The sequence below is a fragment of the Pantherophis guttatus genome, chromosome 3 (genome assembly GCF_059756535.1).
Source record: "Pantherophis guttatus breed Tessera chromosome 3, ASM5975653v1, whole genome shotgun sequence".
Lineage (NCBI taxonomy): Eukaryota > Metazoa > Chordata > Lepidosauria > Squamata > Colubridae > Pantherophis > Pantherophis guttatus.
Window position 1 is genome coordinate 82,854,525 of NC_142065.1, and position 12,679 is coordinate 82,867,203.

Genomic DNA, 12,679 nt, shown 5'->3' on the forward strand with positions numbered 1-12,679 from the left:
CTGTTCTGTCGACGACCAGACCCCCTGGGCTAACTGAAGGTTGAGATGAGCCCCCCAGCCGCGGAGACTGGCGTCCGTGGTCAACACCGTCCGCTCTGGTTCCAGGAAGGGGGAGCCCTTGCTGAGGGCTGGAGACAGCCACCACCTCAGGGAAAGACGAACTGGAGCCGGAACTGTTACCTTGAGAAGAGACTCTGCTCGACCTTGTCTTTGGTAAGGGAGCAGAAACCATTGGAGGCGACGAAGGTGGAAACGCGCCCAAGGGACAATGTCTATGCACGATATTAATTTTCCCAGAAGTTGGGAAAGAGTGAGTAAGGAGACCGACCTTTGGCGTAAGACTTGAGACACCAGAGTCCTTATGCTGACCTGTCTGTCGGGAGAGAGAAAGACTGTACAAAGACTCGAATCTATCGTTGCTCCGAGATGTAGAATGCGAGTCGTGGGAGATAGGTGACTCTTTGCGAAGTTCAAAGTGAACCCGTGGTTTTGAAGGGTGTGAATCACTAGCTCCCGGTCGTGGGTCGCCTGCTCGTGTGATGACGACAGGATCAAAATGTCGTCGAGGTAGCATGCCAGGCGGACCGGAACCTCTCTGAGCGACGCTGCAACTGCTGCTAGCAACTTTGTAAATGTCCTCGGAGCAGAAGATAGGCCGAATGGCATGGCCCGGTACTGAAAGTGATGGCCTCCAAAGGCGAACCTGAGGTACTGTCTGTGTTGTAAGTGAATGGGAACATGGAGGTACGCCTCCTTCAGATCTACGGATTGCATCAGATCCCCCCGCCGGATGCAGCCGAGCAAGGACTTGAGGGAATGCATTTTGAACCGGCGGTATAAGAGGTGTTGGTTGAGACGTCGTAGGTTCAAAATGCCCCTCCAATCTCCCGAGCTTTTCGGGACCAGAAATAGCGTTGAATAAAAACCGGTTTTGAGTTGGTGCGATGGAACTTGTTCTATAGCCTGAATCTGCAACAGATGGGAAATTTCGAGGGAGAGAAGAGAACGCTTCTCCGGCTGAACCGGCCAGGGGCATTGAACATAAAAGTCCTGAGGCACGGTGGTGAATTCCAAACGTAAGCCTTTGGTGACAGTTTGGACAATCCAGGCATCCGAAGTTGTAATTGGCCACAGGTGAGAGAAGGCTTGGAGCTTGCCCCCGATCGGAACCAGGGACGGTGAGTCACTTACCGCGCCTGGCGAAGCGACCAGTGGACTTAAAGGGTCGCCGAAAGCTGGATTGCCGGCGACCTCGGTCACGAAAGGGCGCTCTATCTGAAGCTGACTGGTACTGGAACTGCGAGGATCTGTAATAAGAGGCGCTGCCGGCGCCTTGGTCCTGCCGAAAGGGCTGTCGATTATATGGCACATAGCGCCTGTCTTGGCGACGAAAGGACGTGGGCAACACCTTCTTCTTATCCCTGTTCTCTACCAGAACAGAATCCAGGGATGGTCCAAACAAAGCAGGTCCCTTATAAGGGGCAGCGGTTAGGCGCCACTTGGACTTAGCGTCAGCTCTCCAGTTCCTGAGCCACAATAGCCGCCTTGAAGAAACCGTTGAAGCCAAGGCCCGAGATGCGAATTTTGCCGCGTCCAAGGACGCGTCAGCCGAATATTCCGCCGCCGCCACCAGTTTAGCCAGGTCCTGTTGCGAGCGGGCGTCTTCGGGGGGTATCCTTTCCCTCAATTGGCGTAACCACACTAGCGATGCCCTATTGAAGAAAGATGAAGAGGTGGCGGCCCGAATGGCCCAAGCTGCAGCTTGGTGCGTCTTACGAAAACCCATCTCGGCCCGTTTATCCTCGAACTTGAGGCCATCTCCAGCTTCGCCTACCAGGATGGAAGAAGATGTAAGGCTAGCCACCGGGTCATCAATCGTGGGCAACTGTAAGAGAGCCTCCAACGCAGGAGCCGAAGCATACAGCTTTCTATCAAACGAATTCGGACCGGACAATGAGGCAGGACGATCCCAAGGTCTTTGTATAACCTGGCAGAAAAGGTCAGGGCACGGAACAAAGTCATGATCCGGTTGAGGGAGATTAAACAGGTTACTGTGAGGGCCAGGAGGGACAGAAGTAGAAGACTGCAGGGAGCCTGAATCCATATTAGTGGCAGCTTTAGCTTTGCGGAGAAGAGAGCGGAACAAGGAAGGCTTAAAAAGACCTGGGAAGGCCGGCTTGTCGTGAAACTCTTCCTCGTCCTCAGACATCACAAAATCCTCCAAGAGGTCATCCTCCCGGGCAGGTTCAGCCACATCACCATAGGAAGCCAAATGTTGGTGTTGTTCAGAAGGAGGATGCATACGAAGGGGGGCAGGAGGAGCACAAACTGGAACAGGAAAGCCACCTGAGGCCTGTTGCAAACCCATTTGAAACATATGGGACATGGCTTGATTAAAGAAAGACTGAAAATCAGCTGGTTGTCCAAAGGCAGGACCCTCCTCCGGACGGAGGCCTGCTGCCGTGGGTGTAAAGGTAGCTTCAGGAACAGGCCTAGAAGACTGAGAATAGTGGCTAGCCATACTAGAAGAACGAGATCTAGTGCTAACTAGAGGCTGAGTAGAAGCAGACCTAAGAAACCCTTGTGAGGTAGATGGGACAACCTCCCTTAACTCACTAGCCAGATGTTCTATATTATGTGGTGCCAAAGGATCACAAGGTGCCTCATGGCAAACAGCCTCAGTAACTGGCTCCTCACAGGAGACTTGAGCTTGTTGTCTTGCTTTAGCAAACTGCTTCTCTAAAGCATTGTGCCTGCGTTGGGCATCCTTATCTGGCTTAGCAGGCTTAGAAGGCTTTGCATGCTTAGAAGTCTTAGCCCTTTTTCCCCTGGTCTGTCTGGGGGAAGGCACTGGGGAGGGAGAGGGGCTCTTATCTAGGTCAGAGGAAAGAGCAGCTTCCTCCCTGTCCTCCATTAAATCAATCGCCAGCAGCCTCAATATGAGAGTAAATGAATTGTATATACAAATAACTTCAATATTATTAATGATTGTCCCTTTTTTTTTTTTTATATATATATATATATATATATATATATATAATTAAAAGAATTGATTAACTATGTACAGACAATTAATTTCTTTCCAGAACGGTAAGGCAATCCTCAAAACTCCACTCCCCCCCCCCTTTTTTTTTTTTTTTTTTTATTTATAGAAGATTAAACAATTAAACAATGTATACTTTCCTGAAGCTGCAGAACTTCTCTGCAGGGTAGGTAGTCACAGGTCTATTCTGGACAGCGTCCACACCTGCTGGCAATGAAACGACCCTGGAGATCAAGGCCCAGGTCGCTGTGCCCCAAATCAGTCAAAAGACGCTTTCAAGTAGGCAGGCAAAATGGCGGCCCGCGTGGCGATGGCTGCAATCGAGTCCTAAGCCAGGCGAAACAAAGCGCCTGCGGCCGGACTAAAATAGCGCTGCAGTAAAAAGGCTCCCTAAACGGCTGATGAGTATGCCAGCCGGCAGGGACTCAAGCCGAAAGAGACTGTGGCCGTTAATTAGATCAGCCGCCTCGCGCAACAACCAGCGGCAAATGGCGGGAAATGGCGGCCAAAACTGCAGCAAAACAAACCGCCAGCCAAGGCAAGCCGCTAACGGCGGCCGGAGCCCCGAACCGCCAATGCGAGCCTGTAATCTTCACCGAGGTGAAGGCAGGCAGCGCGCAGCACTCTCAACAAATAAGGAAACAATTTAAATTCAATTAGACAAAGGAAACCAAATTTAAAGATCAAGTTGTAAAGGAGAAACAGACACTCAATGCTTTTGCAATGGCTGAGTGAAAAAGTCTGAGGAAGGAGCAGGAAGTGAGGCGGATCCAGCTCCAGAGGGATTTGATTGACACTCAGCATTGCAAATAGGAGTGATCGTTACCCAGACTGAGGAGTGTCTGAACGGCGAGCAGGAAAATGCCCGTTGTTGTAGGCAAAGCGTAGGAAACGGCGATGGGATAGCCGTATGGGTACGTGGAGGTACGCTTCTTTCAGATCGATAGATGTCATCCAGTCCGTTGGTCGAATGGAAGCCAGAATCGATCGGAAGGACTCCATTTTGAACTGATGGTATACGATAAATTCGTTCAGCCTCTTGAGGTCTAGGATGCCCCTGTGACCCCCGGACGATTTGGGGACCAGGAAGAAAATTGAATAGAAGCCGGTCCCGCGATGATGGAGGGGAACCGGTTCGATGGCCTGAATTTGAAGCAGGTGATGGATTTCTGCCTCCATTAGCTGGCGCTTGTCCAGGTTGGGAGAAATAGGGCATTGGACAAAGTGTGAGGGAGGTCTGGAGCGGAGTTCCAGGGTAAGGCCCAGACTGATTGTCTGGAGCACCCAGGCGTCCGTTGTCGTGCTCTCCCACTGGGGAAGAAAATGAGTCAGACGGCCGCCAATGGGAAGATGGATGTAGTCACTTCCCTCTTCTGAAGGTACGGGAGCCCGTACCCCGGAAGGGCCGCTTGGGCGCTGGGGCCTTTCGACCACGGTCTCTGAAGGCGGGTCTGTCGAAGGAACGGTCGAATCCTTGAGAATAGGGTCTTGAGGAGAAGGACCCAGAAGGTCCCGCGTCATTCCGAAAGGGCTGCCTGGTAGAGTAAGACGATGATTTACGGTCTGCCCTTTTATAAGAGGATGGCATTACCTTCCGTTTATCCTTGTCCTCGACAAGGATGGGGTCTAAGGCTTCACCGAAAAGACGGGATCCTTTATACGGAGTTGAAGCGAGGCGCCATCGAGACTTGGCATCGGCTCTCCAATTCTTGAGCCATAAGAGACGGCGAGATGTGACGGACGACACCAGGGCGCGCGAGGCAAACTTTGCAGCATTGAGCGAGGCGTCAGCCGTGTATTCAGTAGCCGCCACCAGTTTGTTGACATCTTGGCGGAGGCGAGAATCTGCAGAGGACAGGCGCTCCTGAAGTTGACGGAGCCAAATTAAGCAGGCACGGCTGAAGAAGGAGGCCGAGGTGGCCGCCTTAACTGCCCAGGCGGCCGCATTGTGTGTACGCCGGAAGGTAAACTCGGCTTTCCTATCCTCAGAGCGCAACCCGTCGGCGACGTCGTTGGAAATTACGGAGGAAGCCGTTAGATTGGCCACCGGTGTGTCTACTGTTGGCAACTGAAGAAGGTCCTGGAGACTAGGCGCCGAACAGTAAAGTTTCTTGTCTAGCCCCGAAGGAGCGGGCAAGGAAGAAGGCGTGGACCAGGACCGTTGGACCACCTCAGAGAAGAGCTGCGGGCACGGAATGAAGTCCGCCGCCGGTTTAGGCGCTGTAAATAAGGCCTCGTGTTGTTGAGAGGAACCGGGCTGATCCACCTGGGGGGCCGGGTCTGCCATATTGGTGGCCAACTTCGCCTTGTGCAGGAGCGACTTGAATAACGAGGGCCTAAAAAGGCCAGAAAAGGCTGGCTTTTCGGGTGGCATATCTGTATCATCGGATAGTTCCATATCCGATGGGTCAACCTCACCTTCCTCCGGGGACGACTCCTCACCTTGTCCGTAGTCCGACGGAGGACCGGACCCCAGGATCCTTGGTTGGTACTGGATATGGACCGGTTGTGCGCCCCGGGCCAGAGGCGGAGGAGGAGGGTACCGCGGTTGAGTCCAAGCCCCATATGGTGCTGCCTGCTGAGAAGTAGCTGCCAGGGTCCGGGAAACGGTGTCGGATATGACCTGGTGAATGTCATACTGGAAGGGTGGGTGGACCGACTCCGATGCACGCAATCCCGCAGCCGTGGGAGTGAAAGTTGCCTCCGGCTGTGGCCGTCGCGAGAGGGAGGCGCTGCGCGAGAGGTCCACTGGTTCCATGCAGTGAGTCGGCACCGTCTCAGTGAAAACTTCCATGGCTGGTGATGGCTGTGACAACCGTAGAGGTGGTTGCGCCACTTGATGGATGGGTTGGGCGGTAACTTCAGCCACAGGTGAGAGTGGGGCTGGTGGCAGCGAGAATGCAGCCTGGGTTGCCTGGCTGCGCGCCTTCTCAAATTGACGCTCCAAGGCCTTGTGCCTTCTGGAGGCATCCTTGTCCGCAGCTGATGAACGTTTGGTCTTTTTAGGGAGTGGAGCAGCAGACGAAGATGAATGTGCTGAGCGATGTCGTGACCTTTTGCGTTGCTTGGTCTGGTTGCGAAGGCGCTCTGGGGAGCTGTTGTCCTCCAGTTCAGACGAGAGATCTCGTTCCGCCATGTTATGACTTTAGTTTTTTTTTTACTCTATTAATATTGTTATTAATATCTTTCCTCTTTTTTTTTTTTTTTTTTTTTTTGGAAGAGGATGAAGATGAATGTCAGGTAAGTATCTTATATTTAATTGTTATGTCGATAGGTATTAATATAACTATTTATAGAATTTCTTTCTTTTTTTTTTTTTTTTTTTTTAAAAACAGGAGACAACTGATGAATAACAGTGGAGAATGATCAGAGCCAAAGACTGGCAGGTAAGTCCAGGAGGGGTGGGGGGTGGGTTGAGGATTAGGGAGAAAAAACTAGCCAATTGCTCCACAGAGACAAGCTAGTTAAATTCAGCAATGCCAGCAGAGAAGAGGCTTGTCCTCTACGAGTTAACTGCGCCTGCGTGGAAGCGGTTGCTAGGCAGAATCCACAACCGTTACAGTCACCGTCCTTTAAGATCTGGGGAATGGCGCTAGGCAAGGCTGCAGGCCAAGGCAAACAATGGAGACAGGAAGGGTTCTCCAATAAATCCACCTTGAGGGGCACTCAAACTAGCCGGCAAGGAAGTCCGATCTGACCGGGAGGCTTGTGGGGAAAAGCTGTCAATCAGCGCGAGCTGTCAGTGAGCGTAGCTCCCAGCGCTGAGGCGGTTAAAAATGGCGCGTAATCTGAAACAGTTCAAGCGCCGCCTCCAACAAGCCCCAGTGGAGAAGGAAAGCAGCCGAGACGCCCGGGAGTTCAATGAAGGCTCAAAAGCGCTTTCAGGGCTAGGCAGCGGCAGGAGAGCGCTCCGGGGGTCCAGGGACGCTTGAGGGGCGCTCCGGCGCTCGAGGGGCGCTCCGATGGCTTAATGGAGCGTGGGGGGGGCGCGCTGATGCCTCTTCGGTAAAACAGCGTGCGATCACTCATAAGTGATCCCGACGCTAGAAACAGTCTCGCAACGAAGAGGAGAGAGAGAGAGAGACGCCACTGAGAGCAGGGCGTCAATCTCCAGCCGCCAAATTCAAACAGTTCAAAAACGGCGAGGGCGGCAATGCCGGCAGACCGGAAAGCCTACCCACACGCCTGCGGCTATTCAGCGATGTTGAGGAGCAGATAATTAGCCGGCCTCAGAGAGATAAAATAGTCTTGACAGCCTGCCTGAGGGAGCAGGCAGACTCATCCCCTGCAGTAAATAACGAAGATCAGAGAACTGAAGATTAAAGTGGAAAACTACTTGAAGAATCCAAAGCTTCTGGAACAGGTTTTAGTAGGATAACAGAGAAATTTTCAGACAGTGTCACAGGCTCAACTGAGTGAACTAAACTGGGACTCTGTTGAGCAAGTGGGCGTGTCTGAAGAGAAATCTCTTAAAGGAACACACTCAGTGTAGGCTATCAACTACTGAACAACCCGAAGCTTTGGATTCTCCAAGCTGCGCGTTGGAGAACAGGCTCATTTCTGAAAAAGAGACAGTGAAACCAACCAGCTGACAATGGTCTAAACAACAAGAAGTATTTTAACACAGGAAATGAGGACAACCTATAAAGAACTAAGTGAAGCATAACAAGGATAGGAAACTGCCTACGTTGCCTTTGCTGTCATTTATCATTAACTTATGAGCTAGATCAGATCTGGATATATAGACAGATAAGAAATAAGTCCCTTCTCAGTTATTTAACCATAGTAACAATTTTTAATTATATGTTGGACTAAAGGAAGTTCGGATCACCATGTAAAGATTTGTATAGGTGTGATGAAACCAGGTTAATGGTCAAAACAGCATCATTTCTTCTAAAATTATTTTGGAAATAAAAAGTACTTTAAAATATTGCTGCCAACACCCTATTAAGATACTTAAAGTTATTATACTAAGCTGATTTGCTGTCTTAAGGATTGTTTCCCTAGTAGCTTAGCCAGGGGCATATTCTCTCATGATTCAGAGGATCTAGAGTATATAAAGAATTAAAACTCTATTTAATTATAACATTGTAGGAATAGGTATTATAGATATATATTGTTTTTGTTTAGAGGTACAGAACTCCATACTTACATACAGAACCAGGGTTCACTTTTTTCATAAGACCTACCAATGTTTCTTTTCCTTTCACATAAACTGTCTCCTTTTCTTTTACATCTTTTTTTCCTTTAACTGTCCACTACATTTTGCATTTTACATTCTCTCAGACTAGCCTATCTCAGAAGTTGTTATGTGGAGAAAACGGAATGACAAAGAGCTGTTTATGATACCTTGAGCTCCTGTAGAAAAAAATGTGATCTAAATCTAATAAATAATATAAATCATGCTTCTGGTTCTAAATTATTAGAGCCCTTCCTAAAAATTAATGTAAAATATTTAAGTGACCAAACTATTTTATATAGTCAATGTTTTTCAAAGGATATCAATGAGATTATTCTTTCAACAATAGAATGTCCAAAAACATGGCCTCTACAGACAGGCAATAAATGATACTACATATAAAATAAACAAACTCAACAAGAGATTCCTTCCCACTTAGGAATTAGATCCTTTGAAGAATAACTAGTTAGCTGAAGAGAGATTTTGGTTCACTGTATTCATACTGTGAAGGATTTCATAGGCATATAAGTAGTACTTAAAACAGCTTCTCATGTAATTTTTTCACAACACAGAATACTTACTTCAAGATTAAAAGAAACTACCCTTTTGTAATAATTATAATAATCCAATGCATTATTGTATCGGTTGGAAGCACCGCTAGGTGGCACCATCTAGCAGAGCTTATCTGGGGCTGAAAAAGCTAAGCAGGGAAAGACTTGACTCAGATGGGAGACTTCGAGGAAACCCCAAGGCTTAGTCTATGCTAAAAGGACAATCATGCTGATATAAGGCAAGGTAAAACCATTTCTATGTTGATGCCAAGAAAATTCCATGAAGTGCCCCTGAAGCCACTAGTAAAGGAAATTTATCTACCTTACCTGTAAGACATAAGATGATCTTTTCCATTCATTAAAGAAACATATATTTAAGAGATTATTTAAATCAATGTTTATCAAACCTGGCAACTTTTAAAATGTATGGACTTCAACTTCCAGAATTGCCCAAGAATATTACACAAACTAATTATAAACAACAACACAGCACAGTCACTGAAATGATTCACTGGAATGAATTATCATGTGCCGGTTGTGAAAAATTAGTGGGAACATACAGTTGAAAAAGTAATTGAAAACGAGCAGGTTAAACTATTGTGGTATTTCAGAATACAGACTGATAACTCTTGGCTTGAAAAAACACACCAGTTATAACTCTGGTTGAAAAGAAAAAGTGTGCATAACTGATATGGCAATTCCAGGTGGTAGTAAAATAAAAGACGAAGAACTGGAAAAGATCACCAAGTATCAACATCGGAAAATCAAAGTTAAAAGATTGTGGCATAAACTGGGTTATCCACACACTTGGGATCACACCAAAAAATCTTGGGACAGCATTTAGAAAATCTCTGTGTTAAGAAAATTTCCATCTATCAATTACAAAAGATCACACTTTTGTAAATGTGCACTAGATTTGCACATACACTATGCCAATACATTACAACATCCTAGATTCTTGGGAAGAACTTGATGCATATGAAGGCCAACATCAGCTAAACAACTGGCACTGGTGACTTCACATTGTTGTGTATATAGTAACAATAATAACTTAGCACCTTCAAACAATATCTGCCTATCCCAGGACTTTGGGAAGGACTCAATAGGTGAATAAAAATGCCAAATCCAGTCTAGACAGCTGGCTGACCGTGCACCCAATCATAATAATTTAAACTTGTGTATCGCCGGACTCTCACTCTCAACAATTCTGAGAACTAGAAGTAAAATGACCAAAGACCGCCAGCAACAAAATAGATGGGCTCAATTATAGCCGTGGTTATAATACTGAAAGAACTGAAGAAAGAAGTTAGGAACAAATGTCCTGTAGAAGATCTATCTAACAGTAACAGAGTTGGAAGGACCTTGGAGGTCATCTAGTCCAACCCCCTGCTCGTGCAGGATACTTGTACTAAGGATTCGAACCGCTGAACTGCCGACCTTTCTGATCGACAAGCTCAGTGTTTTAGCGACTGAGCCACCTAATCAGGCTAGATCAATGATGGCTAACCTTTTCCGGACCAAGTGCACACTTGCTCACTCACTCGCACACTTGCTCACTCACTCGCACCTGCGCCTGAAATCCAAAATGCAATGTGCATGTGGCCCCCTGCGCATGCATGAGCCCTCCCTTCACACCCAACCCCGCCGCGCATGCGTGGTAGAGACGACCAGCTGGCTGGCGGGAGGTGCACATGCATGCACAGCAGAACTGAACTGGGGCAACGGCTCGCGTGCCCACAGAGAGGGCATGCCATAGGTTCGCCATCACGGATCTAGATGGTCAATAAAGTCAGTATTGGCTTGATCGATCATACTCTAAAAGCATTACAAAGATTTTAAAAGTAGAAAGAAAAGAAAAAATTAAAAGAAAAAAAATCTTAGATTTTATGATCTTGAATACATACACAATACAACAGCTCAGATTTCAATAAAGCATAAAGATTTTCTTTTTTAAAAAAGCAACCAAAATAATGTACTGGTCATATACTTGCAGAAACATACATGTCACATATTATTTAAATTAACTCATTTGTAAACACATGTATATTATTGTTAGTCATTCTGAGCCACACCATTACAGATCTTGATTAAATGAATAAATAGTTTCAAAATTGAATAATGATGATGGGACAAAGCAAATGAAACTTCTCTTTGACAGGACGAACCCAGTTAATTTATTTTATATCTTTGGAACATGCTGAAGCATTTCTTATAAATATCTAAAAGAAGCTTTATTTTAAAGAATACCAAATTATCTTGTGATGCCTTTCCATTAGAGTGTAGATAGTCTCAACTTATGACCACAATTGAGTCCAAAATTTATGTTGTTAAGTGAGAATTTTGTTAAGTGAGTTTTGTCCCATTTTACGACTTTTCCTGCCACAGTTGTTAAGTGAATCATTGTAGTTGTTAAGTTAGTAACCCAGTTGTTAAGTAAATCTGGTTTCCCCATTGATTTTGCTTGTTGGAAGGTCACAAAAGATCATCACATGACCCCAGGACATTGCAACCATCATAATATGAACCGGTTGTCAAACACCGGAATGTAAATCATCTGACCATGGGGATGCTGCAACTGTCATAAGTGTGAAAAATGGTCATAAGTCACTTTCTTTAGTGCAGTTGTAACTTCGAACGGTCACTAAGTGAACTGTTGTAAATCGAGGACTACCTGTATAAATGTCAAAGTGATGATCACCTACCTGTTTTGTTCTTCTAATTTAGCCAGTAACTCTATGTCATCAGGACTCAGTTCTGCTGGCGATGACGGAGACACTGCTGGCGTGGAGTGTGTGGTAGAGGAGGATGTAGTGTGTAATGAAACAGATGGACTTGCCACCTGGCTGGCCATTTGACTGACAGTGTTCTTCACCCATGAGAGAGTAGAACTGAATCTCCCTGCAACCTTGTCTGTCGCCACCTGGAGGAGGGGAGGAAAAACATTTTCTTTAATACTCCTGCAAAAAGTGACATAAGTGTAAGTTGTCCCAAAGGTGCTTTTTCAAGAGGCAACTTCTTCAGCTCTGGCTGGATCTTCCCAAGTGAACTGGATGTATCTGTCCAGAATTGATATGTTTGGTGAACGCTTCCAATTCCTGTGTTTTCAGCCAGAGCTTCCAGCCAGAGCTGAAGAAGCTTCTTGGATGAGAAGTGAAATATCTTCAAAGAAAAACCAGAAAGTCTAGTTGCCTCTTGAAAAAGCACCTTTGGGGCAACCATGACCTGGATGACTGAGAATCTCCACAGACATAAGTGCAAGTTTTGATTATGCAACCAATGAATTAAAAAGAAGAACAGAAATCTCTAACTTACATATTACCCCCACAAATGTCAAAGTATTCCCTTAGATTTTATGATGCTATTATATGTGTCAAACTAATAAAAGCACAAAAAGCTTTACAGAAAAATCTGAGAGTTATGGAAAGCATCAGATATGGCAACATATCATGGAGAAAAACTATCTATGTGAGCTAATTATCTCCACTACCTGTTCACATACTCCAACTATACCTTTGCAGAGAACTAGTCCTACCTCTGAAGTCGAGGTCTACTTATGTAAGACGTTACTAGTATGATGTAAACCCAAGATAGAAAAAAAGATATGCCCAGTTTGTAGACACACTGAATATTTGCATTCCATATTGCCATAATTTACATATGAAAGAGTTGACTTCTCTAAGCGTAAACAGGGCAGCAACTAGCTTATCCTGATAGATCTGAAAACCCTAAGTGAGGTGCCTGCTTGAAAAGGAAACAGCAGGGAATTCCATGGCTGCAGGTTAGGCTGGAAAATCAGGAAAATATCCCAGGAGGACACAATGGCAAACCACTTTCACATTCCTGCCCAAACGCTGACATGGATATCTCCAATATTACATCAATGGTCAAGGTCAAATCACAGGATCA

The 12,679-nt window shown here is 46.3% G+C and overlaps 1 protein-coding gene across 3 annotated transcripts in view; it reads right to left on the bottom strand.

The window, feature by feature from the left end:
* EVI5 (ecotropic viral integration site 5) overlaps positions 1-12,679 on the bottom strand; it is an 83,426-nt gene that overhangs the window by 61,090 nt on the left and 9,657 nt on the right. For all 3 annotated transcript variants that reach the window (XM_034437238.2, XM_034437236.2, XM_034437240.3), the window contains exon 2: positions 11,476-11,693. In XM_034437238.2, coding sequence (XP_034293129.1) covers positions 11,476-11,624 — 149 coding nt within the window. In that variant the 5' untranslated portion in view covers positions 11,625-11,693. The remainder of the gene's footprint in view (positions 1-11,475; positions 11,694-12,679) is intronic.